The 24704-nt window shown below is 43.6% G+C and overlaps 1 protein-coding gene across 1 annotated transcript; it reads left to right on the top strand.

The window, feature by feature from the left end:
* Positions 1-966: 966 nt before the first annotated feature.
* LOC129328457 (zinc finger protein 737-like) lies at positions 967-23436 on the top strand. The gene is made up of 7 exons (XM_054977537.1): positions 967-1043; positions 2988-3468; positions 3623-3671; positions 4845-4924; positions 16569-16695; positions 18129-18224; positions 21291-23436. Exons 2-7 carry the CDS (start codon positions 3055-3057, stop codon positions 22700-22702), a joined length of 2178 nt encoding a protein of 725 aa, XP_054833512.1. The 5' UTR covers positions 967-1043; positions 2988-3054; the 3' UTR covers positions 22703-23436.
* The last annotated feature ends 1268 nt before the right edge of the window (positions 23437-24704 follow it).

Consider the following 24704-nt stretch of genomic DNA (forward strand, 5'->3'; position numbering starts at 1 on the left):
AGGGCTTTTGCAGCTGAATCCTTGGCCAAGGTCTGGCAGCCTCTCCGTTGGGACTTTTGCCCCATCCCTCCCTACAAGGAGCTCTGGCAGGTTTCATGATGCATCCCCCTTTTGCCCTGCTTTATCACCACACCAACGCTGCAGGGTAGGTGAGGCAGAGAAGGTGACTGGCTCAAGAGAGGCCACCGTGAGGGGTTCTCCTCGGATTCCAAGCCCGAAGTGCTGCTTTAGATTCCCTCCTTCAAAGGAGAAAAATGCCAGGGATGAGAGCAGCCTAGGCACAATTTGCTAGATAGCTTCCCCCAAAGGCCCACATCCTGTCCCATTCCGAGGTTGGAGGGAGTTGTTGGCTGCAGCCTGGAGTCCTTATGCTTGAATTGCAAGGGGAACATCAGCCAGGACAACAGGGGACCATTGGGGGGGGGGGGTTGCTTAGAGCTGGGAAGCCTTCCTCAGGGTGGGGGGAGGGCTGGGGAAGGGGCCAGCTCAGCAGTCCCATCTGGAAGGCAGCTTATGAAGGGCATCAGTGCCAGATTTTTGGGCAGGGAAAAGAATTGGGAAGGCTTGCAGAGGTGATTCAAGATAATGTTCAAGGTACGCCCCAAACTCATCATCAAATCCCTCAATGAGTCCATGACCACCTGATTTGGGGTTACCCCTTGTAAAAATCCTGAGGATCAATGAGGATCCCTGCTTTGACTCACGTTGTTGTGCCATGCTGGCACCATGAAGCGGAGGGTGTGTGATTCTTTGTTTTGGTGCTGCCTATATTCTAAGAAATGATCTCGAATGTGACGGTATTTTTATTTTAATTCAATGTACAAATGCACGCTCTGGCAGGGCAAAGCCAGAAGAAGTTCCTTTTTGCTTTCTGGAGAGTCCACCGAAGGGTTAAAGGGAAGGAACGTGCATTCCTAGAGAGGCCAGAAGAGGGGAGACCACCTGACCTGGCAGAGTCACTTCCTGCTCCAGTGATCCACTGTAGCTGGTGTTATTGGGCAAAGGGGAGAGGAGGCAGGGCCTGAGGACTTTTTGCAAACTAGGTAAGTAATGCAATAATATTTCTTTTGCAAAACACCTCCCTGCTTTGGGGACGATTAACCAGGGGGCTTCTTTTCTCCAAAGGGCTTTTCTGTTTGCTCTCTGGATCTCCTCTTCGCTGGAGGTGGAGCTGAATTCTTCCTGGAATAAGGCATGCACCTTCGACTGTATTTTCTCTGCCTTCTCATGCTGTCTGCAAGATCTAGCAAAATGGCATCTGTTTCTTTCATTTTCACTTTATTTATGTTGTTTATCATCCCCTTTTCTCACTGAGACTCCATGTGGATTATACAGTGTGAGCCAATATGATCAATGGCTGAGACGTTCCCTAAACAATAAAATAGTAGGAGGGTATGGATTGCAGACTTTTGAGAGAAAGCATACATCCAAAAATAAAGATCAAATACTGCTGAAACAAAACCTCAGTAATTGAACATAAAGATGTTCATCGACACGGAAGTTGCACATCCACACAAATAGACAGAACCCAGTAGAATAGTCTACAGTCCGAGTCCCTTTTTGAGACCATCTCTCTGAGCCCTTTCTTACAACAGAGGCTAATTGCCTGAGGAGAAAGCACAGGCAGGTCATTCCATAAAGCGGAGGCCACCCCAGAGAATTCACATGTATGGGCAGCTGTTGATTTTGGCCATTGGGTTCGACAGAAAGCTCTGTTCAGATGAGCAAAGATGCCATGGTGGAACACAGGGAAAGAAGCAGTCCCATAATTCTTTTCATAACCCTGACATTGCTGTAGTTCAGTCCTGCTTCCAAAGGCCCTTCCTGTTTTTTTCTTGCAGGTCTGGAATAGCAAACTTGGATTTTTGGAGGATTCCCTTCTTCCCTCTGCTGTGGCTTACTGAAGGAACAATTCTGCATGCCAAATTAGCATCCCTTTTCCTTGCCATCAGATCTTCAGTCTACTTCTGCCTCTTGGTGCGCTACAGTTGCCTCCACTAATTTAAGATCTTGTGATTCTAAAAATCCACCCCTCCTCTTGAATTCGTGGGCACTTGGGGGAAGCCTGACCCCTTCAGAATGAGTCAGCGAGGCCTGTGAAGTCACGTGTTGGATTTCTCGTATCAGCCACAGGACTCATAAACATCTCTGCCTGGCTTTGCTTTTCTGTATGACAAAGATATTTGTTTCTTTAGACAATGTTTATGCTGCCCTCTAGAAAACCTGACTTAAGTGGCCTAAAAACCACATTAAAATTAAAATATAAAATATTAACACTTTAGCATAAAAACCCAGGCAGAATATAGAAACACAGATCCATGAATGATAACACTTTCTCAACTGAAGGCGCTCTGTCAACATAGTCTTCAGTTCTTTACCTAAAGATACCTTCTGAAATCTCCTTTTGAATTGGCCTACGAAGCTCTTCCAACTGATCATATTTAGCATTCTCCTTCTGCACAGTTAGTGGAAAGACATGAGATAAATCGGTGGGGTGGGGCCTTCCGAGGTTCCAAATTTGGGTCCCCTACCTCTTCTCTGGCTCCTCCATAGCTCTGCTGGCTTCCATGAGCTGCTGTTGAGACCTTTTCCAGTTGTCTACAGCATGATGAGAGAGGTCCACCATCTCTGGGACCTGAAGTTGCTCCGTTTTGCTTCTGTCCCACTCTTTCTAACTTCACAACAACCACTTTGTAAATATGTACCTCATTTCTGGTGCCACATAATCTTCTCTGGCTTCTGAACGCTGCAGGAATCCTTAGCCTAGAGGCAGGCAACGCTTTTATTAAGCAGAGCAGAACTTTTCTGCTTGCTGTGTGGAAGCGCTTCTTCACTTGCTCCATCAAACTTCTTTATGAAAACCCTTGATTCTGGGATGTGCCATCAGTTTTGTAACTCATGTGTCACCTCTTTAGTTGTAGGTGTCCGGTTATATAGGTCCTGCCGCTCTTTGCTGGCACTCATAGATCTGGCACTTGTCTTTACAGGGGAATCCGGCACAGGAGGAAGGCGATCCAGTGGTCCAGGTGGAGGCTGTTTGGAGAGGAAGGAAGGATGAGGGGAGAGCCGGAATCCGTTGGTCGAGAAGCAAGAGAAGGCCCTGATGCCATCGAGGCTGGGAGCAGAAGGGACATGGTGGAAGGAACCATGCAGAAGAGCCTGGGAGAGGATTTTCTCCCTTCAGATGGGCAGTGCCAGCAATTCAGGCACTTCCACTACCTGGAAATGGAAGGGCCCCGAGAGGCTTGCAGCCGACTGCACCATCTTTGCCAGCAGTGGCTGAAGCCAGAAAGGCACAGCAAGAAGGAGATCCTGGACCTGGTGGTCTTGGAGCAATTCCTGGCCATCCTGCCCCTCGAGATGGAGAGCTGGGTCAGGGAATGCAGGCCGGAGACCAGTTCCCAGGCGGTGGCCTTGGCAGAAGGCTTCCTCCTGAGCCAGGCAGATGCCAAGAATCAAGAGCAGCAGGTGAGAGGGATTCATCTGGGTAGTATCTGGGGCACAAGATACAATCAACGATACCCTCAAAATCCATATGGATTACCCCATTTTAAGAACCCCCCCTTTCCTTGTTCCTTTTCTCACCTCTCTCCCCTTTCTGGGATCCCCGCTTATGTTTCAGGTACAGAAAAACATTTTGCAGGAGCATTACCACGGAGGAACTTTTCTGGGTAAGATAAACAGGGCAGTTTTACCCTCTGCATGTCTTCCTTGAGTGTACAAGCGCTGCTTTTATACACTCGCCTCAGTCCAGTGTGGGAAGGATGCTCAGTTCCAGTTTCCCAGTTTAGGAATATCCCTTTAAAGAAGAAGAAAAAAGGTTGATTGGTTATCTTCCCCAAATAATTGGAAATATAATGGTTTAGGCCATCTCCAATTATATTACATGCATGCAAAGGTAATATGGCTAACCAGTTGGTTAACTACTTTCTAAAAATGCCTGTAGGTTTGTGGTTGAGGGTAAAGAAAAATGATAGGGATTGAAATTATTGTTAAAAATTGGGCAGATAATGCATTGGGCCAAAAAGAAGAGGAACAAAATGATAATCCTTGAGGAGATCTTATGGCACAGTAACAGTTCAAGGCGAGGCCACGTGGTCCAGCAGCCGTCAAGATTTCAGGGTCTCCATGCCAAGCAAGAATCATTCTCAGGTAGTAACATAAAATACCTTCCACATGTTCTAACTCGGACCCTCAATTAGCCGTGATGAGGTCAGATGGTGGCAGGTTGCCATCTTGTTTGGTTGTTTGTCATTCTTCTCATTTTAATCATTGGACAGGGATGTGGACAGGGTTGTTAAAAGTTAGGAACCAGGAGATCTCACTGTTCCAGCTTCAGGCTTTCTGGGACCAGACAAATGTTTAGATCCTTTCCAGTCTTCTTTTAGATTTGCTTATGGGAGTGAAACAGCCTTAGTCGCCCTGGTGGAGGACCACTGGGAGATGGCTAGAGGGAATGCCTCTGTTTCAAGTGGGCAGGGGTACGTCACCTGTAACGGGCCTGCCTTTTTCCATTTGTTCCGATCTTGCCATGTGCCCAGAGAATCTGGGGTATGGCAGCTGCAATTCTTGGTGGTTTTAGGACTGCCTGTTCCTTGAATATCAGAGGTCTTCTTTCTTAAGACTGTGAATTCTGTACCTCTGGAGAAACATTTTTCTATTTTACCGTAGCAAAAGTAGGTTTTTCACATGAATGGGATCAAAATTTTTTCCTAAATAAGGATTCAAGTGTTGTTCTGACCATGATCCAAGAGAGGGGGAATCTTCTTCCCTCGTGCAAGAAACTGAGATGCTCAATACTTGGAAAGCTCAGAATGTTTTCTGATTCTCTTTGGTCCCTCCAGGCGAGGCCTTGAAACCAATGATGTATCCTTTCCCATCTCTTTGCGGCAAAGAGAAAGCAGCTCCCCTATGGTCAGATGGGGTAAGTGTGGAACGAGAAAGCATGACCCTGTGTGCCTCCCTGGACCTCTTTCCATCCTTCTTTCCTGTCTGTGCTGTTCACTGAGTGGAAAATGAAAAGGTGTGATGGTAGTTTGAATCCTGCATGGAAGTGTCCAATTATAATGATTTTGGTTTGTGGTTAGAAGGGCAAGAATTGTTACATGATTTGAGAGCAGAGAGAGAATCATAGAATCAGAGCTGAAAGGGGCCTCACAGACCATCTAGCACAACCCACTGCCCAGTGCAGGAATAGCCTTCTTGAAGACTGCCGAAGGGGGGGGAACTCACCACATCGCTAGCTGGCTAATTCCACTGCAGAATTACTCTCAATGTGAAGAAGTTTTTCCTAACATCCAGCCATAACCTTCCCTCCTGTAGTTTAAACCCATTGTTTCGAGTCCTATCCTCTTTTGCCAAAAGGAACAGCTCCCTCCCCTCCCCTGACAGCCTTTTAAATACTTAAATAGAGTGGTCCAGTCTCTTTTTTTTTTTTGAAAAATTTTTATTGGGTTAGAATCCATTATTTCCACATTTACATTCAATTTTCCCCAATTTTTTCATCTCTAACCCCCTCCCTTTCCCCCCCCTTTTTGTTGACTTCCAACAGCTTTCCAACCCTTTATCCCCTTTCCCTTACTTTTATTAGCTTCCTCTATCTAAAACAAATATATATTCTCCATTATTCTAAGCAGTACATCCTTAACTATTTTTAACATTATATGCCCAAACTGTAAGCCTTTGTTTCCATCTTAGATAAACAATTTATCCCAATTTTTCAATTTCAGGTATTTCTATATATCATAAACCATATAGATCATACATTCGTTTATATCAAACAATTTGACTTATTCTCTATATATATTACTCATTCTATCTTTTTATAATAGTTCTATATATCTCTCCTCACGTAGTCAATCAATTTGACCCATCTATATCTTCAGACATTCAGTTTGGTACAAAACTTGTCAGAAAAAAAAGAAAATATTGTTAGTTAATCGCTCCTTATATTTAGTCCTTATAATTAATTATTTTCTCTATGTTCTGTTTGTTAACCTATATATATCTATATATATGTCAATCTATTAATCTGACTGCTTATTAATTCACATTTATCTCTTCTCCCCCCGGTAAAGTCTCCCCCCTCTACTTCAATACTTCAGTAGTTCTCAAACTGCCACAGTTTTCCTCCCACCTCCCATTTCTTCTCCAGGTATTGTTTCAGCTTCTCCCAGTCTGTGTTGAACTGCCCTGAGTCCAGATCTCTCAATTTTCTTGTCATCTTATCCATTTCAGCCATATACAGCAATTTGTAAGTCCAATCTTCAATAGTTGGCACTTCTTGTACTTTCCATTTTTGCGCATACAAAAGTCTAGCTGCTGCTGTCATATAAAATATCAACGTCCTGTGTTGGGCTGGAATTCCCTCCATTCCCAAGTTCAGTAGCAGGAGTTCTGGGTTCTTATTAATTTGAAATTGTAAAATTTCACTCATTTCTCTTATTATTTCCCCCCAGTACTGCCTGGCTACCTCACACGACCACCACATATGATAGAGGGAGCCCTCATGCTTCTTACATTTCCAGCATTTATTAGAAGTATTCAAATTCCCTAGCGCAATCTTCTTTGGTGTCATGTACCAACGATAGATCATTTTATAAATGTTCTCTTTGATATTAATACATGTCGTTGTCTTCATTGTAGTTTTCCACAAGTATTCCCATGCCTCCATTGTTATTTCTTTATTAAAGTTTATAGCCCATTTCACCATTTGTGTTTTAACTATCTCATCCTCGGTATACCACTTCAACAGTACTTGGTATACCTTGGATATTCTTTTCTTATCTTCTTTAAGAAGGGTCTGCTCTAGTTCCGAATTCTCTATTCGTATACCTCCCTTTACAGAGTCCGAATTATATAAGTCTCTGATCTGTCTATACTGGAACCAATCGTAGTTAGGTGATAGTTCCTCTTGTGTCTTTATTCTAAGTTTGGATGCTTCAGTTTTAGTTATTTCTTTATACGTTAAACATTGTTGTTCATTATCAACAGCTCTCGGGTCTATCACCTCATATGGAACCACCCACAAAGGGGTTCCTTCTTGTAGATAAATTCTGTACTTCTTCCAGATTATGTATAGACTTCTCCGAACAAAGTGATGCAGGAACATCGAGTTGACCTTTACTTTGTCATGCCATAAATATGCATGCCATCCAAATATTTTTTTATATCCCTCTAGGGCTAATAGTTTCTTGTTCTTTAATGTCATCCATTCTTTCAACCAAACTAGGCAGATTGCATCATGATAAAGTCTCAGATTGGGCAGTTGCATTCCGCCTCTTTCCTTTGCATCTTGTAAAACTTTCACTTTCACTCGAGGCTTCTTGCCTGCCCAAACAAAATCTGATATTTTCCTCTGCCATTTTTCAAATTGTTTGGAGTCTCTGATGATTGGTATTGTCTGTAGCAAAAACATTACTCTTGGTAACACATTCATCTTAACTGCTGCAATCCTGCCCAACCATGACAAATTCAATCTATTCCATTTAATCAAGTCTCTCTCTATCTGAGTCCATAGTTTTTCATAATTGTTTTTGAATAGATCTATGTTCTTTGCAGTTAATTCGACTCCCAAATATTTCACTTTACTTGTTACTTCACAATCCGTTGTTTCCATTAACAATTGTTGTTTCTGCTTAGTCATATTTTTGCATAATATCTTTGACTTCTTTTTGTTAATGAAGAAACCTGCCAAGTCTCCAAACTCCTTGATCTTATCTATCACTCTTGGCATGTTCTCCAATGGGTCCTCTACAATTAACATTATGTCATCCGCAAATGCTCTGACCTTATATGAATAGTCCTTTATTTTTATTCCACGAATTTCATCATCTTGACGTATTTGTATCATCAGAATCTCCAATACTAAAATGAACAACAATGGAGATAACGGGCAACCTTGTCTTGTTCCTTTACTTATCGTCAATTTCTTGGTCAATTCATCGTTCACCACAATTGCTGCAGTCTGGTCTCTATAAATTTCCTTAATTGCTCTGATGAATCTTTCTCCCAATTGTAGCTTTTCCATAGTGGCAAACATAAAGTCCCAGTTTAAATTGTCAAACGCTTTTTCAGCGTCAACAAAGAAGAAACCAACCTCTTTGTCACAACGCTTGTCATAATATTCAATAGCATTGATCACTGTCCTTAAGTTGTCTCTTATTTGTCTGTCTGGCAAAAAGCCTGCTTGTTCCTCCTCTATGACTTCCGAGAGCCACCCCTTCAATCTCTCCGCCAATATCTTCGCAAAAATTTTATAGTCATTGTTGAGTAGCGATATAGGTCTATAATTTTTCACGTTAGTCAGGTCTTGGCCCTCTTTTGGGATCAATGATATATTCGCTTCACTCCAAGTTTCTGGAATCCTTTGATCCCTTAAAACCCCATTCATCACCTCTTTTAGGAATGGTGCCAGTTCATTAGCCATTGTCTTATAGAATTTAGCCGTAAGTCCATCTGGCCCTGGCGCCTTTCCTAGATTTGCAGATTGTATTGCCTTACTTATTTCCTCGTCAGTTACTTCACTATTCAACTTATTTCTCCAAGCTTCCGAGATTTCTGGAAGTTTGGTTTTCTCCAAATATGACGCTATTGATACTTTGTTTACTTCTTTTTTATTATACAGCTTAGCGTAAAATTTATAAAAGGCTCTACTAATGGTAGCCTGCTCCAAATACGTTTTGTTATCTTCGCAAATTTTATTTATTATCTTCTTTTCCCTTTTCTTCTTCAATTGCCATGCCAGGTACTTCCCAGGTTTATTAGCACCCTCAAACGCTTTTTGATTCAGTCTTTTGAGATTCCACTCCAATTCTTTATTGCTCATTGCTGTTAGCTGTTCTTGAAGTATTTTAATTTCCTGGTATACCTTCTTTTTCCCTGGTCTCTTTTTTAGCTGTATTTCTTTGGCTTTTATTTTCTCCTCAATCTCTTGTCTTTTCTCCTCTTTCTTCTTTCTTGCTCTACCATTTAAGTCCATTAGTATGCCCCTTACAACCGCCTTGTAGGCATCCCAAACTTTATTGGTTGGTACTTCTTTATTCACGTTGTATTGTATAAAAAACTTTGTCTCTCTTCTCAGTATTTCCATATTCTCTCTTTCCTGTAACAAGTCCTCATTTATTCTCCATGCTTTCCTTTTTCTCTTTTTTCCAAATTTCCACATAATTGGGTTGTGATCTGAGCCTACCATAGGCATTATTTCTACCTCCTTAGTCCATAATACTAAGTCTTTTGAGGCCCAGATCATATCAATTCTTGATAATGTAGAATGCCTTGCAGAATAAAAAGTAAACTGTCTGCTTTTAGGATATTCTCTCCTCCATACATCTTCAAGAGTCTCTTGTTGAATCAACTCAAAAAAAAGCTTTGGTAATAGTCCTCTTTTCTTTTGTGCCGTTGTAGTCTTTTTGTCTAGTTCCAAGTCTGTCACTCCATTGAAGTCTCCAGCAAGAATTATCTGGTCGTATGCAAGATCGTCTAAATGCTTCCTTAAATCCTCAAAGAAGCTTTCTTTTGCACCGTTAGGTGCATAAAGTCCGACTACCAACACTCTCTTTAAATTCCAAATACATTCCACTGCTACAAATCTAGCTTCCACATCTCTCATAACAAATTTTGGCTGTAGCTCCTCTTTTATGTACAACACCACTCCTCTTTTTTTCTTGTTGGAGGCCGCTACATATTCTTTGCCCAATTTTCCAGATTTTAAATATTTTACATCCTGCTTTCTGATATGGGTCTCTTGCAAACAAACAATGTCACATTTTTGTTTTAGTAGCCAGTGAAAAGTATTTTTCCTCTTATTCGGTGAGTTTAGTCCATTTACATTCCAAGATAATACTTTACACTCCATACTCATGATCTTGTTGGTAAGTCTTTTTCATTGTCCTTAATAAATCGCTCCATCTCTCGCTCAGATCTGATGCGTTTTTTGGCCCCTCCAAACTCAAAGGACACTCCTTCCGGTAACTCCCATCTGTACCTGATTTTCATGTCCTTCAAAATCTGAATTAGCACTTTATATTTTTTCCGGTCCAGTAACACTGATCTGGGCAGTTCCTTCATTATAATAATCGTCTTGCCATCAATCTCCAATGGATCTTGAAACTGTTTTGTCACAATCCTCTCTTTCATATTTCGTGTTGTAAACTGCACAATCACATCTCTTGGTAGTTTCCTCTGGGTTGCTATTCTCGAATTCACACGGTATGCCACATCTAGGATAGCCACAACTTCCTCCTCCTCCTTCCCCAGGTACTCAGCCAACACCTCAGTCATCTGTTCTTGCGCTGACTTTCCTTCCACTTCTGGCAAGCCACGAAAACGTAGCTGCTTCTCCATATGTTTAGTTTCTGCAACTGACATTCTCCCCTTCACCAATCTCATCTCTGTTTGTTGCGTGTCTGCTAAATTCTCCATCGCGTCTTCTACTGTTTTAACTCTCTGCTGCGTTCCTTGTAATTCACTTCGTATTGTTTCCATACCTTTTTTCACTTCTGACAGCTCCGATTTTACTGTCTGTGTAACCTCTTTAACCTCTTTTATCAGCTCCAATTTCGTGTCCTTAAGTTCTTTAATCATATCTAAAAGTTTTTTGTCCAGGTTTTTATCCAGGTTTTCTATTGCCGATTGCCACTCTTTTTTTGACATCGTGGGGCTTGCTTTAGCTCGCTCCCACGAATCCGCTCTCTTCCTTAACTCCGTGGCGTAAAATTTAACGTTTTTCTATTTTAAATGTCCCGGTCTTCTTATAGAAATTAAATTTTAAAGAGTCCAAAATGTCGGGCGTCTTTTCTCTATGGTTTCTCTATGATTTTGTAATCCAAGATGGCCTACTTCCTCTTCCGCTGAAGCCGCGACCCTTCCCCTTTCAAAAATGGCGATTCCCTACTTCCTGCCCTCCAGCAAGGGCCGCTTCTCTCCAGCCACTCTATTGTTATTACGCACTTCCTGTCTCCCGTCTTCCCACAGCAGATCTCGCGATGGTGTCTTTTTCTCACAGCTCCAAAGCCACAGGTATTCAAAACAATAGTCCCATTTCTTTAATAACTTCTTTAAACTTAGTCTCTTTTTAAATTCAATTCCTGCCGAGTCTTCCCCTCCTTTTCACTAGTCTGTTGCAGTTTAAAAATCTACTTTTTTCCTCTCTGTTTTTATCAATCTGTCCCGTCTCAGAAGATAATGATCTTTACCTTCTCTTCACTTTTCTCGGGTTGTAATCGCTGTTTCGATTTTAAGTTCTCCTCTCAGCTTCTTCCCCCAATCGATGCTTGGGTATGTAGGTCTTATGCCAGCCGAATTGGCCCCAAAACTGCCGCAGAGATTATAGCCGACCCGTCGCAAGGTGGGACCTCAAGGATCGGGGGGAGACTCGTTGTGTAGAGCCCCCCCTCGTCCGAGATCTAGCTCACCCTAGGGTCTTGAGCGTTCTTTGCCTGCTCCCCGCCTGAGAGCAGTCGGCCGCGGGCTATTTTCACCCCGCCGGCCGGTTAAAACGGCAGTCCGGTCAGCTCCGCAAGTGGAGCTGCGTTAGACCTCCATGGATCCCAAACAGGAAGTCAATAGAGTGGTCCAGTCTCCATGCAACCTCCTCTTTTCCAAAATATTTTTCCACCGCCAGGACGGCCCATTTTCTCTGGGAGGAACTCTATATTGGAACCTTTAGCCAGATACTTGGATCAGTTTTTGCAACCAGCCATTACTCAGACCCAATCCTATGTTAAAGATATCAGTGATTTCAGGGACTACACATAGGGGATGATTCATTATTGGTAACCATGGATATTTCGCCCCTCTGTACTTCAGTACCCCACGAGGGCCTTGGTGTGTAGTTGAATCCACTTTGAGATCTTGCTCTGATGGGACTCCCTCTCACAGAATTCTTATTCCAATTGTTTGATTTAGTTGTGGAGACTTTTTTTTAGTTAAGACATAAACGTCCTGGACATTATTGTCTATGAAAGAAGTAACAACACATTGGGAGTGAAACCTTATAAGAAGGGGACTGACTGTATCTCATTTTTGAAATATTCGCTCCATGGAGTTAGATAGGGAACTGGTTGGAGGACCGCACTCAAAGAGTGGTGGTCAACGGCGTTTCATCAGATTGGAGGGAGGTGTCCAGTGGGGTGCCGCAGGGCTCGGTTTTGGGCCTGGTACTTTTCAATATTTTTATCAATCATCTGGATGGAGTGGAAGGGCTGCTCATTAAATTTGCTGATGATACCAAATTGGGAGCGGTAGCAAACACCTGAATACTCTGGAGAAGTGGGCAGCTGTGAATAGGATGCAATTCAACAAAGACAAGTGCACAGTATTACATCTGGGCCACAAAAATGAGAAGCACAAATACTGGATGGGGGATACACTTCTGGGTAGTAGTATATGTGAAAGGGATCTTGGGGTAAGAGTGGACTGTAAACTGAATATGAGCAGTCAGTGTGATGCGGTGGCAAAAAAGGCTAATTCAATCCTGGGTTGTATCAAAGGGGCCATAGCATCGAAATCGCAGGAGGTCATAGCCCTTCTCTATACTGCCTTGGTCAGGCCGCACCTGGAATATTGTGTGCCGTTCTGGAGGCCTCACTTCAAAAAGGATGTGGACAAAATCGAGAGGGTGCAGAGGAGAGCGACAAGAATGATCAGGGGTCTGGAGACTGAGCCCTACGAGGAAAGGCTGAGGGCCTTGGGAATGTTTAGTTTGGAGAAGAGGAGGTTGAGGAGGGACATGATTGCTCTCTTTAAATATTTGAAAGGCTGTCATTTGGAGGAGAGCAAGGAGCTGTTCCAGTTGGCAGCAGAGGGTAGGACGCGAAGCAATGGGCTAAAACTACATGCACAAAGGTACTGACTGGATATTAGGAAAAACTTTTTCACCGTCAGAGTAGTTCAAAAGTGGAATCAGCTGCCTAGGGAGGTGGTGAGCTCCCCCTCACTGGCAGTTTTCAAGAAGAGGCTGGATGAATCCTTGTCAGAGATGCTTTAGGCTGATCCTGCACTGGGCAGGGGGTTGGACTAGATGGTCTGTATGGCCTCTTCCAACTCTATGATTCTATGAGATCGGTCTCTCCCAAGGGGGCATCATGGATGGGGGTGCTGCCATCTATGTCCCTTAGCACTCAATGGGGATCCATCCACTATTCCATCAATTGACTTGACTATTCATTTGACGCACTTTAGCACATGTCAGTCTGTGGGTGTAGTTCACCTCATCATGTGTAAATGTAATAAATTATATGTGGGTAGCACCACAAGGCAGTTTAAGACCCATTTACAAGAACATATGTCCCGTATTAGGTCTAATATTACTGAAGCACCTTTAATTTAATTTAATTTAATTTAATTTATTATATTTATATTCCGCTCTCCCCGCTTTTGCAGGCTCAAGGCTTTAGTAGAACATTTCCATCTCTACAAGCATCGGGAGGATGAATTCCAATATAGTTTTGTTTTCTGGTCAGAATTCTCCTCCTTGTGTTTTGCACAAGCTGTTGCTAAAGGAAGAGGCGCATTGAATACATAAACTTAATTATTTGAAACACAATGGTTTGAATAATCAGATCTGTCTTGTTTTTTATGAAATGCCCATGACACTTTATTCAGTTTTTACATTTGAGTTTTTAAACATTTGAGTGCGAGTTACCTTTAAAATTTCATGTTTGCTGCACTAGGGACCTTTAAATTTCTGTCTGTTACACACAGTCCTTGCATGAGGATGCCGCTGTTGACTGTTTGAATTGTAGTTGCTATGACTGTGTTTAATTGTTATTAACTGGTAAGTTTAATTCATTTTTACTGTTTGAACTGTCTATATTTTAAACTTCTAAGTATTTATTATATTGTATAAACTGTTGAAACAGTTTTGTAGAGTGCTATAAGACGTTGCTATACGCAACATCAGCTCTGAAGCTGGCGCTGCATGTCAGACACTGCAGGAGTCCTGGCTTCTTTCCGCTGACTTCATCTACACCTACAATAAAGGAAATAGAATAATTAGAATTGAATTTATATAGTTCTTACATGTTTACATGACATTATGGAGACTTACCTGTTGGATGTCTTCCTGTACTGGAACTTCATTGTATCATCTCTACAGTATACTTACTTATTGGTCGTCTTCCTGTTCCAATACTTTCTCTGTTTGAAAAACTTTATATAACGGCACGTTGACTGTATTAATGTAACTCAGTTGCTTATTTGGATGATTAATTTCACTTTGTATGGTGAATATATATATATATATTTTAAAAAATTTATTGGATGGGTTAACATACATTCATTATACATCTTACAGTATCACTTCCCATTATATGGATATATGGATCCCACCCCCTCCCCCTTCCCCCTTTTCTATGTTGACTCCCAGCAGCACTATAACCTCTTTATTTCTTATCGTTAACTCTAGATTCTATTTGTCCCTATAATTAAAGGCAAAGTCTTATTTTTTCATTTATAAATCTTAATAATTGTCAAGAGACCACAATTGTCCTTTTACATTCCATTTCTTTTCTAGGTAGTTTTTGAATTTCTCCCAGTCTATAGTAAATTCACTTGGATCTCTTAATTTTCTTGTTAATTTATCCATTTCTGCCATGTACAACAGCTTTGAATCCAGTCTTCAACTTCTGGTATTTCTTCTTGTTTCCAGTACTGTGCATATAATATTCTTGCTGCTACTGTCATATAATACACCAGTACCCTATCCTTGACATTCACTTTCTCCATATTTAAACCTAATAACAACAATTCAGGGCTCTTTGATACACTACTTTTCAAAACCAATAACATTTCTTCATATATCTTAGACCAGAACAATTTAGCTTTTTCACATGTCCACCACATATGAGAACCTTAGTGTTTTTTACATTTCCAACATTTGTTCAACATTTGACTATTAGCATTTGCTAACTTTTTTGGTGTTAAGTACCACCTATACATCATCTTATAACCATTCTCTTTTAAATTAGTACATGTTGATATCTTCAATGTATTTTTCCACAAGTATTCCCATGCCCCCATTGTGATTTCTCTGTTACAATTTATCGCCCATTTTACCATTTGGATTTTAACTGTCTCATCCTCAGTATACCATTTCCATAAAAGTTTGTATATCTTAGAAATCACTTTTACTCCCCCCCCCCACCAAGTAGGAGTTCCTCCAGTTCTGAATTTTTAGCTCTAAAACTACTTTTCGCTTATCAGATTCAAACAAGTCTTTAATTTGTTGGTTTTGTAACCATATTTAAATGGTAACTCTTCAGTGTCTTTCATCTTAAGAGTCTGTCTAATCTTAATACTTCTTTGTGAGTTATCCATTCTTCTCCTTTATACTCCATACTTGGATTCACAACTTCTGCTGGTACAATCCACAAAGGTCTCTTTTCCTTCACAAATTTCTTATACTTTTGCCAAACCATGAAGAGATTCCGTCTCACATTGTCAGACTATGGAATCCCAGTTGTCTAGAGTTCGTCTCCCCCCTTCTGCAAGAAGCACAAAGTTCCTTGCTTCCAAAAGGTTTATTGAAAGACAGTGCTTAAGATACAAGTGTCCATATTCCAAGGATTTGAGGCCTTGGCTGAACGGAAGCTTTGTTGAGAATGACACACAAAATGCAAGTAACAACACTTCAAACACTCATTCCCAGCCTCCCCCCTTAGTCCTGTCTAGAAGGCCTGGGAAGGCGAGGACGTCAAGGTTGGCCGGAACGATTGATAAGAATTCTTCGCTCCCATGGATATATGTGGCTTGGGCAGCACCTGGGCCTGGAGGGAGAGAACTAAACAACTACAGATTATAACATAAGAACATGGCGTAGCTTTGGCTTGAGAACTGACTAGCAAACTGACACTCTGACACACATAATGGTGTTGAAACATAGCGTCCATTTTGTGTTTATCATACCATAAATATGCATTCCATCCAAACAACTTATTATGGCCTTCCAAAATCAACAATTTATGATTAGACAGATTCACCCATTCTCTCAGCCATGTTAAACATATTGCCTCATGATACAATTTTAAATTTGGTAATTGCAGACCACCCCTCTCCTTAGCGTCACATAACACTTTCATTTTCACTCTCGGCTTTTTCCCTGCCCATACAAATTCTGATATTTTTCTCTGCCACCTATCAAAACGTTTTTTATCTTTTACAATTGGGATCATTTGCAACAAAAACATCACTCTAGGTAATACATTCATTTTGATCACTGAAATACGCTCCAGCAATGATAAGTTCAGTTTATTGTATGGTGAATATATTTTGATTTGACTTTAGTATATGTTAATTGTTTGTGTTACGCCACTTTTGGTATCTTACCTTTATATTGTAATATTCCCTGTTTGGTGTCATCTGCAAATTTATTGAGGAATCCCTTCACACCCTCATCCAGATCATTCATAAAAATATTGCAAAGCTCTGGCCTCAGAACCGAGCCCTGTGGCACTCCACTGGACCCCTCCCTCCAATCAGACACGATGCCCTTGACAACTACGCTGTGGGCACACTTGTCCAGCCAGTTCCCTATCCATTTTAAAAGGTTTCTTTTTTTCTGTTTTCAGACTATGGTAACCTTTGAGGAGGTGTCTGTGCATTTCACTGAGGAGGAGTGGGCTTTGCTGGATCCGGGCCAAAGAAGCCTTCACAAGGAAGTCATGGAGGACAATTATCAAGCTGTGGCCTCTCTGGGTAAGGCTGCCTATTCGCTTAATTCTCAGTGGTCGAAGGCAGAAAGGGCTCCTAGCAAGGACAACCATAGGGCTCTTCAAAAAGATAGGCAGTAGACAAGTTGGGCAGGTCCATGTGCAGGCAGAGGTTGTGCTTCTGCATATCTAGAGGACTCATGTAGTCTTAGTTGGTAAATTAAAATGTTGGTTTATAAACTAAAAGGAGCAGCTCATGGGAGGGGATGTCACTGAGGCCTGCTTGTAGGCCTTTCAGAGCAGACAAGGAAGCAAGCATCTTTCTATATAAAAGGCAAGCCATATGGGTGATGCTGCACTTTTTATCCTGGTGCACCTGCATAGGAGCACCTGGATAAAACCTGCACCGTGGCCAATACGGTCTCCAGAAGGCAACACTGCCTTGGGAAGCCCATGTGAGCTGTCCCATCCTTCTGGGACAATGGGAAGTGGGGACGGGGAATAGGGAAATGTCTGGACCGGTTGCCCTGCCATCCCCCCGTATCGGGCGTGGGGTAGGTGGAAATGCCCAGCTTGGCCACCCTACCCTCCTCCCACCCAGAATGGGCACAGGGGAGTGGACAATGCCTGGCCTAACTGCCCCACCCTGCCCCCACCCAGATCGGGTGCGGGGGAGGGGGCAATGCCTGGCACAGCCCGGCCACCCTGCCTTCCTCCTAACCAGATCAGGGTGCTATGGAGGGGCCCAGCCACCCTGCCCTTCCTAGAGGCCATTGCATTTAATCCCACAATGAGCTTTGTTTCTAGTTTTAAATAACCATAAAAATACCACTATTTATATAGGGCTCCTGCTGTGCAGTTTACAAAGTTTTAAAAAGCATCCCCTTTCTCGAAGGACCATACCATCTCCTGTTGGGCATGAAAATGATACCAATGAGCGGAGGGGATGAAAATATGGATTGGGGGCATTGCACTGTGTTTGTTCAACTTATACCAGTGTATGCTTAGGCATGGTCAGCCTCCACAGGAATAGGGTATGGTAGAGCCTTGAAGAACAAACTATGAAAAGCTGGATTTATGCTAGTTTAGCAAGTTTCGTCTATAGCACAGAGAATCTTGCCTGCTGAATTAATTGTGTACTCTTAAAATCAAAGGAGCACAAACATCTTCTCCCCGCCTGCAAAAAATATGGAATCTCATAAAATGTAGAGGCCCTTTTTTAGTGTTAGTGGCCCTTTGTCTGGGTCACAGTCGAGCGTGTCTGATGGGGATGTTGGAGACTTCTTGCCTTCGGAGGGGACTGAAACAGTGTATCCTGGCAGCTGTGTCTGGGCTAGGACTTCCCTTCCCTGTGCTGAAGTCCTTTGCTCCCTCCTCTACTGTGGGCCACCACCAGGATCAGCAGACAGGTTATTCTAAATCCGAGCTCTAGCCCCCTCCACTCCCATGCAGTAGCTGTTCTGTTTCTTTCCCCAAAAGGAGGACTTCTGGTTGCCAGACCTGACTGTCTTTCCATGCTGCAAGGAAAAGGAAACCTGGTTTTGCAGGACTCAGAAGAAAGAGAAAGATCAGCTGGTACGAACCTTTCCCCAATCTTCTCTTGGTGCCTAATCATGGAGGCAATTTATATTCACTGCTCAGATATATCCAGCATTTATTTATTTATTGAGATTCCTCTCCAGATATCACAACATGAATGATCAATCTTAAAAGGAAAACAAGCAGAGGAATAGCATAAAACAGCCACTGAGTAGCCTTAGAAATATCCATGTCAGGGGCTGGGCCAGCCCAAGTAGAGTAGTCCAAGTCCGGTCGGAGGTCAGAGCACTAGTCCAAAGCCAGGAGTGAGTACAAAGTCCGACATCCAGAATCCACAAGCTAAGTCAGGAGGCCCGTAAGTCAGTTACCAGTCAGAGCAAAGACTATCCAGAAACAAGGTCAAGGCACAGTTCAGGGGGCACACAGGAAGTCAAGAGCAAGGCAAGATTCAGCAAAGCAGTCACAGTCAGAGCAAGGTTCTCACATGTTGCCTCCTGGTCTTCTGTGGCTTGGTTTTATAGACAGGCTGAGATTGCAGCCAGCAGCTTGGGAACTATCCTGTGGTCATTCCTCATCGTTCTCAGCCAGCAGCCGGCGTCTGGCCAGGAGGTGTGCCCTTTGCCTCCTTTCTTGCAGCTCCACATGTTGCCTTTGTCCGCTGTGCTCTCTGGGTGAAGCTAGAGGTTTGGACGTCCTTGGCTGAGCTTCACCGGTGGTGTTGGAGCAGAAGGGCGTGGGTGCCTCTGGCTCGGCTGCTGGCTGTGAACACAGATCAACCAGCAGCTGTTCCTCCTGATTACCCGCTTCGGCTGATCCAGGGCTGGCTAGGCTGGCTACACGAGGCTCCTCTCCTCCCGAGGAGTCCTCACCATCATTGAGCCCCATGACAATCCAGAGAACAAGAGAGAACCATACCACAGAACACCTGAAAAAGTGAAACCCTTTCATTAAAAGCCTGGTTGGTGGAAAATAAATGTTATTTGGTGTGGAACTGAAAAGATAGCAAGGTAGGCGCCAGGCAAGCTTCTAGGAGGGAGAGGCTGCAACTGAAAAGGCCACATCTCTGGTGACCACTGACCTCTTTACAGAGGGGCACAGAGAACGGGGCTTCGGAGACAAACCTTAATGGGGGGCACAACATGACAGGAGGCAGAGCCTCCATCCCCATTTAGGGCCTTTAAGGTAGAACCAGGACCTCTGTAGCTACTCCGGTTGGCCCACCTAGACAAGAAATGTTTCTTCTGATTGGCATTGTTGCTTCAGAGGGAGGCGGTTAGACCTAGGGTGTGATGAGCCCAGGGTAGATTGGGGGATGGAGCTTTTTTGTGAGACTTGCCCTGATGGTAGTACATGTGAAAAGGATCTAGGGGTCTTATTAGATCATACGCTGAGCGTGAGTCAGCAGTGTAATGCTTATAAATTCGGAGGAGTTTGCCATGTTGGTCTGTAGTAGCAAAATAGTAAAGAGTCCAATAGCACCTTTAAGACTAATCAACTTTATTGCAGCATAAGCTTTTGAGAGCAACAGCTTTCTTCATCAGATGCAGTGTAATGGTGTAGCTAAAAAAGAAAATGTGATTTTAGGCTCTAGCAACAGAAGTATAGGACCACGTGAAGTTGTTGGCAGCCTGGACAGGGCAAGGGAGCCACTGGACAAGTTTCAGCAGCAGCAGGAGTTAGCCAGGCAGAGGTTGGAAGAAGAGTCACAAAGGGAGGCTGGCTGAGGATTGGGTGGAATCGAGGGAGATGGTAAATGCAAAATCTTTTAAAAGCAAGTTCCTGGGAGGAGAAAGTCCGGGGAGATGCAGCAGGGTGTGCTGTCACTTCCTGGGGAGGAGAAGGAACAAGGTGATGCAACCCCCTTCCTTGCTTAGGGAACTGGCAAGATGGCATGTGGTTGTGTTGGGCGCCAGTGAAAGAGGATCCCACATAGATTTTTAAGGAGAGGCCAGATGGCCATCTGTCCTCAATGATGATTCTATGACTCAGTATGTATGTGGGGAGATAGTGGGAAGAAGGGCAGGAAGGTGGGAGCTGGAACTCAGCTCCCATATCCCTTTCAGGGTGATTCCAATCGTCACTTGGGGTGAGGATGGAATTTCCTCCAGGCCAGAGTGATCTTGGAGATTTTTTGCCTTTCTTTGGGCATGGAGCAGGGGTCACTGGGGGGAGGGGGAAGTGTGACTTTCCTGCCTTGTGTTTGAGGCTTGGGCTAGATGACTGTGGGGACCAGTGTTCCCGCTAATGTGAGCAATCGCTCACAGATTCTGACTCCTCCGCTCACAGCTTCTCAGATGTAGCTCACAGATACTAACCCTCAGGTGGCCCCGCCCTCCCACGCAGCCAGCATCTGCAGGTGGGCCCTATACGGATGGAGCCTCATCCCACTTCTCCCTTCCTGGCTGTGGCTGGTTTGGCCCCCAGGGTGGTGCCAGAGAGCGCCTCCAGCCACTGCTGGTTCTCTAGCTGGGGAACAGAGCAGAGCGAGTGATCGGGTCTGACCTAAGCCATGCAGCCTGAAATCGCTAGGATCCCCTCAGCCCCAGAGAGCGGAGGAGAGGAGGTAGCGCCTCAGCCTCCACCATGGTGAAGGTGTCATTTAACTTGGCCTTGGTGCAGAAGGAGGCTGAAGAAGTAAGCACTGACTCACAAAAGCTCATCTTGAAATAAACGTGCTAGTCTTTAAGGTGCCATTGCGTGTCTGCTTTATTTTGCAGCAACAGACTAATACAACTACCCCTTTGTAATCAGCATGGACATATCCATTTTTATACAGAAGTATACTCTGATTTTTGTGGCCCTTTCACCTAATGGCTTTTATTGGTAAATTGTTTTGATTGTAATCAAAACAATTTGATTGTAATTTTTTTTTTTAAAGGAGGTGCACTCAAAACTTTAATGAAAGTTGTTGTTTCGGCTCACAAAGTAGATTTTTAGCTCACAACACTGCAAAGCTTAGAGGGAATATTGGTGGGGACCCATTTCAACAGGTTAATACATAGAGGAATTTGTTCCCCCTTAAAGTAATTTCTGTTCCGTCATTATCCATCAACTTTTCCCTTGATTCTGCTTTTTCACCAATCTTTTCTCTTTTCCCGGAAGCTGATAGTCCACAGAAACGGCCTGAGAAAGAACCACATCATCTCCAATTGGAAAGAGAACAGCAAAGAAGGAGGAGTAGAACAAAATGGAAGAGGAGGAATGAATCATCTGCTTCACAGGGTGCTGAATCCCAGGACATCCTGCCATACCGTGGAAGAATCACTTGCCCCATGTGCAGAAAAGAATTCCTTTACCAATCAGTGTTTGATATACATTGGAGAAAGCACACAGGGAATAAACCACATCTGTGTGTGGACCGTGGAAAGAGCTTTGCTCAGAGTACAGAGCTTACTGTCCATCAACTTAGCCAGACAGCTGAGAAACCATTTAACTGTGTGGACTGTGGAAAGGGCTTCATTCAGAGTGGACAGCTTACTGTCCATCGCCGTATACACACTGGGGAGAAACCATTCAAATGTGTGGACTGTGGAAAGAGCTTTGCTCGGAATCCAGAGCTTACTGTTCATCGACGTATCCACACAGGGGAGAAACCATATAAGTGTGAGGACTGTGGAAAGAGCTTTGTTCGCGGTACAGCACTTACTGTACATCGACGTATCCATTCAGGGGAGAAACCTTTTACATGTGAGGACTGTGGAAAGAGCTTTACTCAGAGCCCAACCCTTACTGCCCATCAACGTATCCATACAGGGGAGAAACTATATAAATGTGTTGACTGTGGAAAGAGCTTTACTTGGAGTTCAAGCCTTATTGTCCATCAACGTATCCATACAGGGGAGAAACCATATAAGTGTGTGGACTGTGGAAAGAGCTTTGCTGATAGTACATATTTTACTGTCCATCGACGTATCCATTCAGGGGAGAAACCTTTTAAATGCATGGACTGTGGAAAGAACTTTGCTCGAAGTACAGATTTTAACATCCATCGGCTTATTCATTCAGGAGAGAAACCCCATCAATGTGAGGACTGTGGAAAGAGTTTTGCTCATAGTACCCATCTAACTCACCATCGACGTATCCATACAGGGGAGAAACTATATAAATGTGTGGACTGTGGAAAGAGCTTTGTTCATAGTGCATATCTTCCTGGCCATCAACGTATGCATACAGGGGAGAAACCGTATAAATGTGTAGACTGTGGAAAGAGTTTTACTCAGAATGCACAGCTTACTGCCCATCAACGTATACATTCAGGGGAGAAACCATTTGAATGTGTTGACTGTGGAAAGAGCTTTACTTGGAGTTCAAGCCTTATTGTCCATCGACGTATGCATACTGGGGAGAAACCATATAAGTGTGAGGACTGTGGAAAGAGCTTTCTTCAGAGTGGAGATCTTAATGCCCATCGACGTATCCACTCAGGGGAGAAACCATTTAAATGTGTGGACTGTGGAAAGTGCTTTACTTGGCGTGCACAGCTTACTGTCCATCGACATATCCATACAGGGTAGAAACCATATAAGTGTGAGGGCTGTGGAAAGAGCTTTGATTAGAGTACAGGTTTTAAGGTCCATCAATGTATACATATAAATCTGTGGACATACATATAAATCTGTGGACTGTGGAAAGAGCTTGTTCAGAGTGCATACCTTGCTGTCCATCAATGTATCCATATAGGGGAGAAACCATATAGGTGTGAGGGCTGTGGAAAGCTTTGCTCGGAGGATGCAGCTTACTGCCAATCAGTGACTCCATACAGGGGAGAAATGATATTGTGCAGAGTGTGCAAAGAGCTTTGCTCAGACTTTGGGTCTTATTGTCTATTGATGAGTCCACACTGCAGAGAATCCATACATATACCAAGTGTGTGGACAAATCTGATATCTAAAGAGTTATGCTGTTTCTTATCAAAATATTCATACGAGAGAAAATAATCTTTTGAGTTTGTGTGCAGTGCAACTTTCTTTTAAGTTGGGTGTGTGTGAGAGGGACACATTTTATTTTTCTTTTAAGCTGGAAATTTTTAAAATCACTTTGTAAACCATGTTGATCTATGTGGAAAAGGTGGGTTATAAATGCTTTAATAAATAAATTATTAAATCCGAATATATAATTGAGTAAGCTTGTTTCAGACAACTCACTTTATACCCTGGTGCACCACCAGAGGGCGCTGCCATGGAGGGAAGCCCAGGCAAGGCATCATGTCCCTCCAGAAAATATGCCATGGCAGGAAGGCCAGGATGGGACCAGGATGGGACCAGGATGGGAACAGGTGGCAATGCCCACCTCCACCTTAACCCAGCTAATATTAGGAGCATAGCAGGTGGCAAAGCCCACCCCTGCCTTAACCCAGCTGGAATTAGGAGCGGAGGAGGTGGCAATGCCCATCTAATGCCTTAACCCAGCTGGTATTAGGAGCAGGGCAGGTAGCAATGCCGGCTACCTTCAGCCATCTGAAATCAGGAGCGGAGCAGATGGCAATGTCTGTCCCCACCGTCTTCACCAAGCTGGTATTAGGAGCCGCACTACCAATAGGAGAAGCGCCCTTAGATACGCACGGCCAAAAGAAAGGGGTGCGTCAATCTGCCGCCTGAGATATTGTAAGCGGCAGTGAGGCATTTGGAGTTGCATGGGGAGAAGGTCTGTTGATCCCTGATGCAGTATGGAAACAAGTGTTATCGATGACCAGTTCTTTGTCGAGTCTTCGGTCCTTTGAAGTTTACCATCTCCTTGTTTCATCTGGAAAGAGAAAGCAACATGCAAGAGACTGTTCAATGTTTACAACAGGAACAGTGTTGTTCCTTACTCTTCTATGCACTGACTTTGTCATCTCCGTTTGAGCTTGTTGAAAGAAGCATGTTTACTACAGATGGCCAGATATTGTGTAATATTGTATATGAGAATTGGATATATATAGCCTGTAAGTGTTTAGAATTAGATAAGTCATGCACTGTGCCACTTTATATTACCAATAATCACCTAATATACTTTTGCAATTTTTCATTGGCTATTGTCTTGTCCGTTCGTTGTGGTTTTCCACTTTGGTTATTGCAGTATTAGGAGCAGAGAATGTGGCAATGCCTGCCTCCTCACCATACCCAGCTGGTATTTGGAGTGGAGCAGGTAGCAATGCCCACCCTCTACCTTAACTCAGCTCATATTAGGAGTGGAGAAAGTGGAAATGCCCACACCCAGCAATGCCCACCCCTCGACTTAACCCAGCTGGTATTAGGAGCAGTGGCAATGCCCACTCCCCCTTCAGCCAGCTGGGATCAGGAGTGGAGCAGATGGGAAGGCCTGCCCCTGCCTTAACCCAGCTGGGATCAGGAGGGGAACAGGTGGCAATGCCCACCCCTACCATCACCCAGTTGCGATCAGCAGTGGAACAGGTGGCAATGCCCATCCCCCTCCTTACCCAGCTGGTATTAGGAGTGGGGCAGGTGGCAATGCCTTCACTTGGCTGGGATCAGGTGCAGAGCAGAAGGCAATGCCCTTCTTCCCTTCACCCAGCCG

This window comes from Eublepharis macularius, chromosome 4, assembly GCF_028583425.1.
Source record: "Eublepharis macularius isolate TG4126 chromosome 4, MPM_Emac_v1.0, whole genome shotgun sequence".
Classification (NCBI taxonomy): Eukaryota; Metazoa; Chordata; class Lepidosauria; order Squamata; family Eublepharidae; genus Eublepharis; species Eublepharis macularius.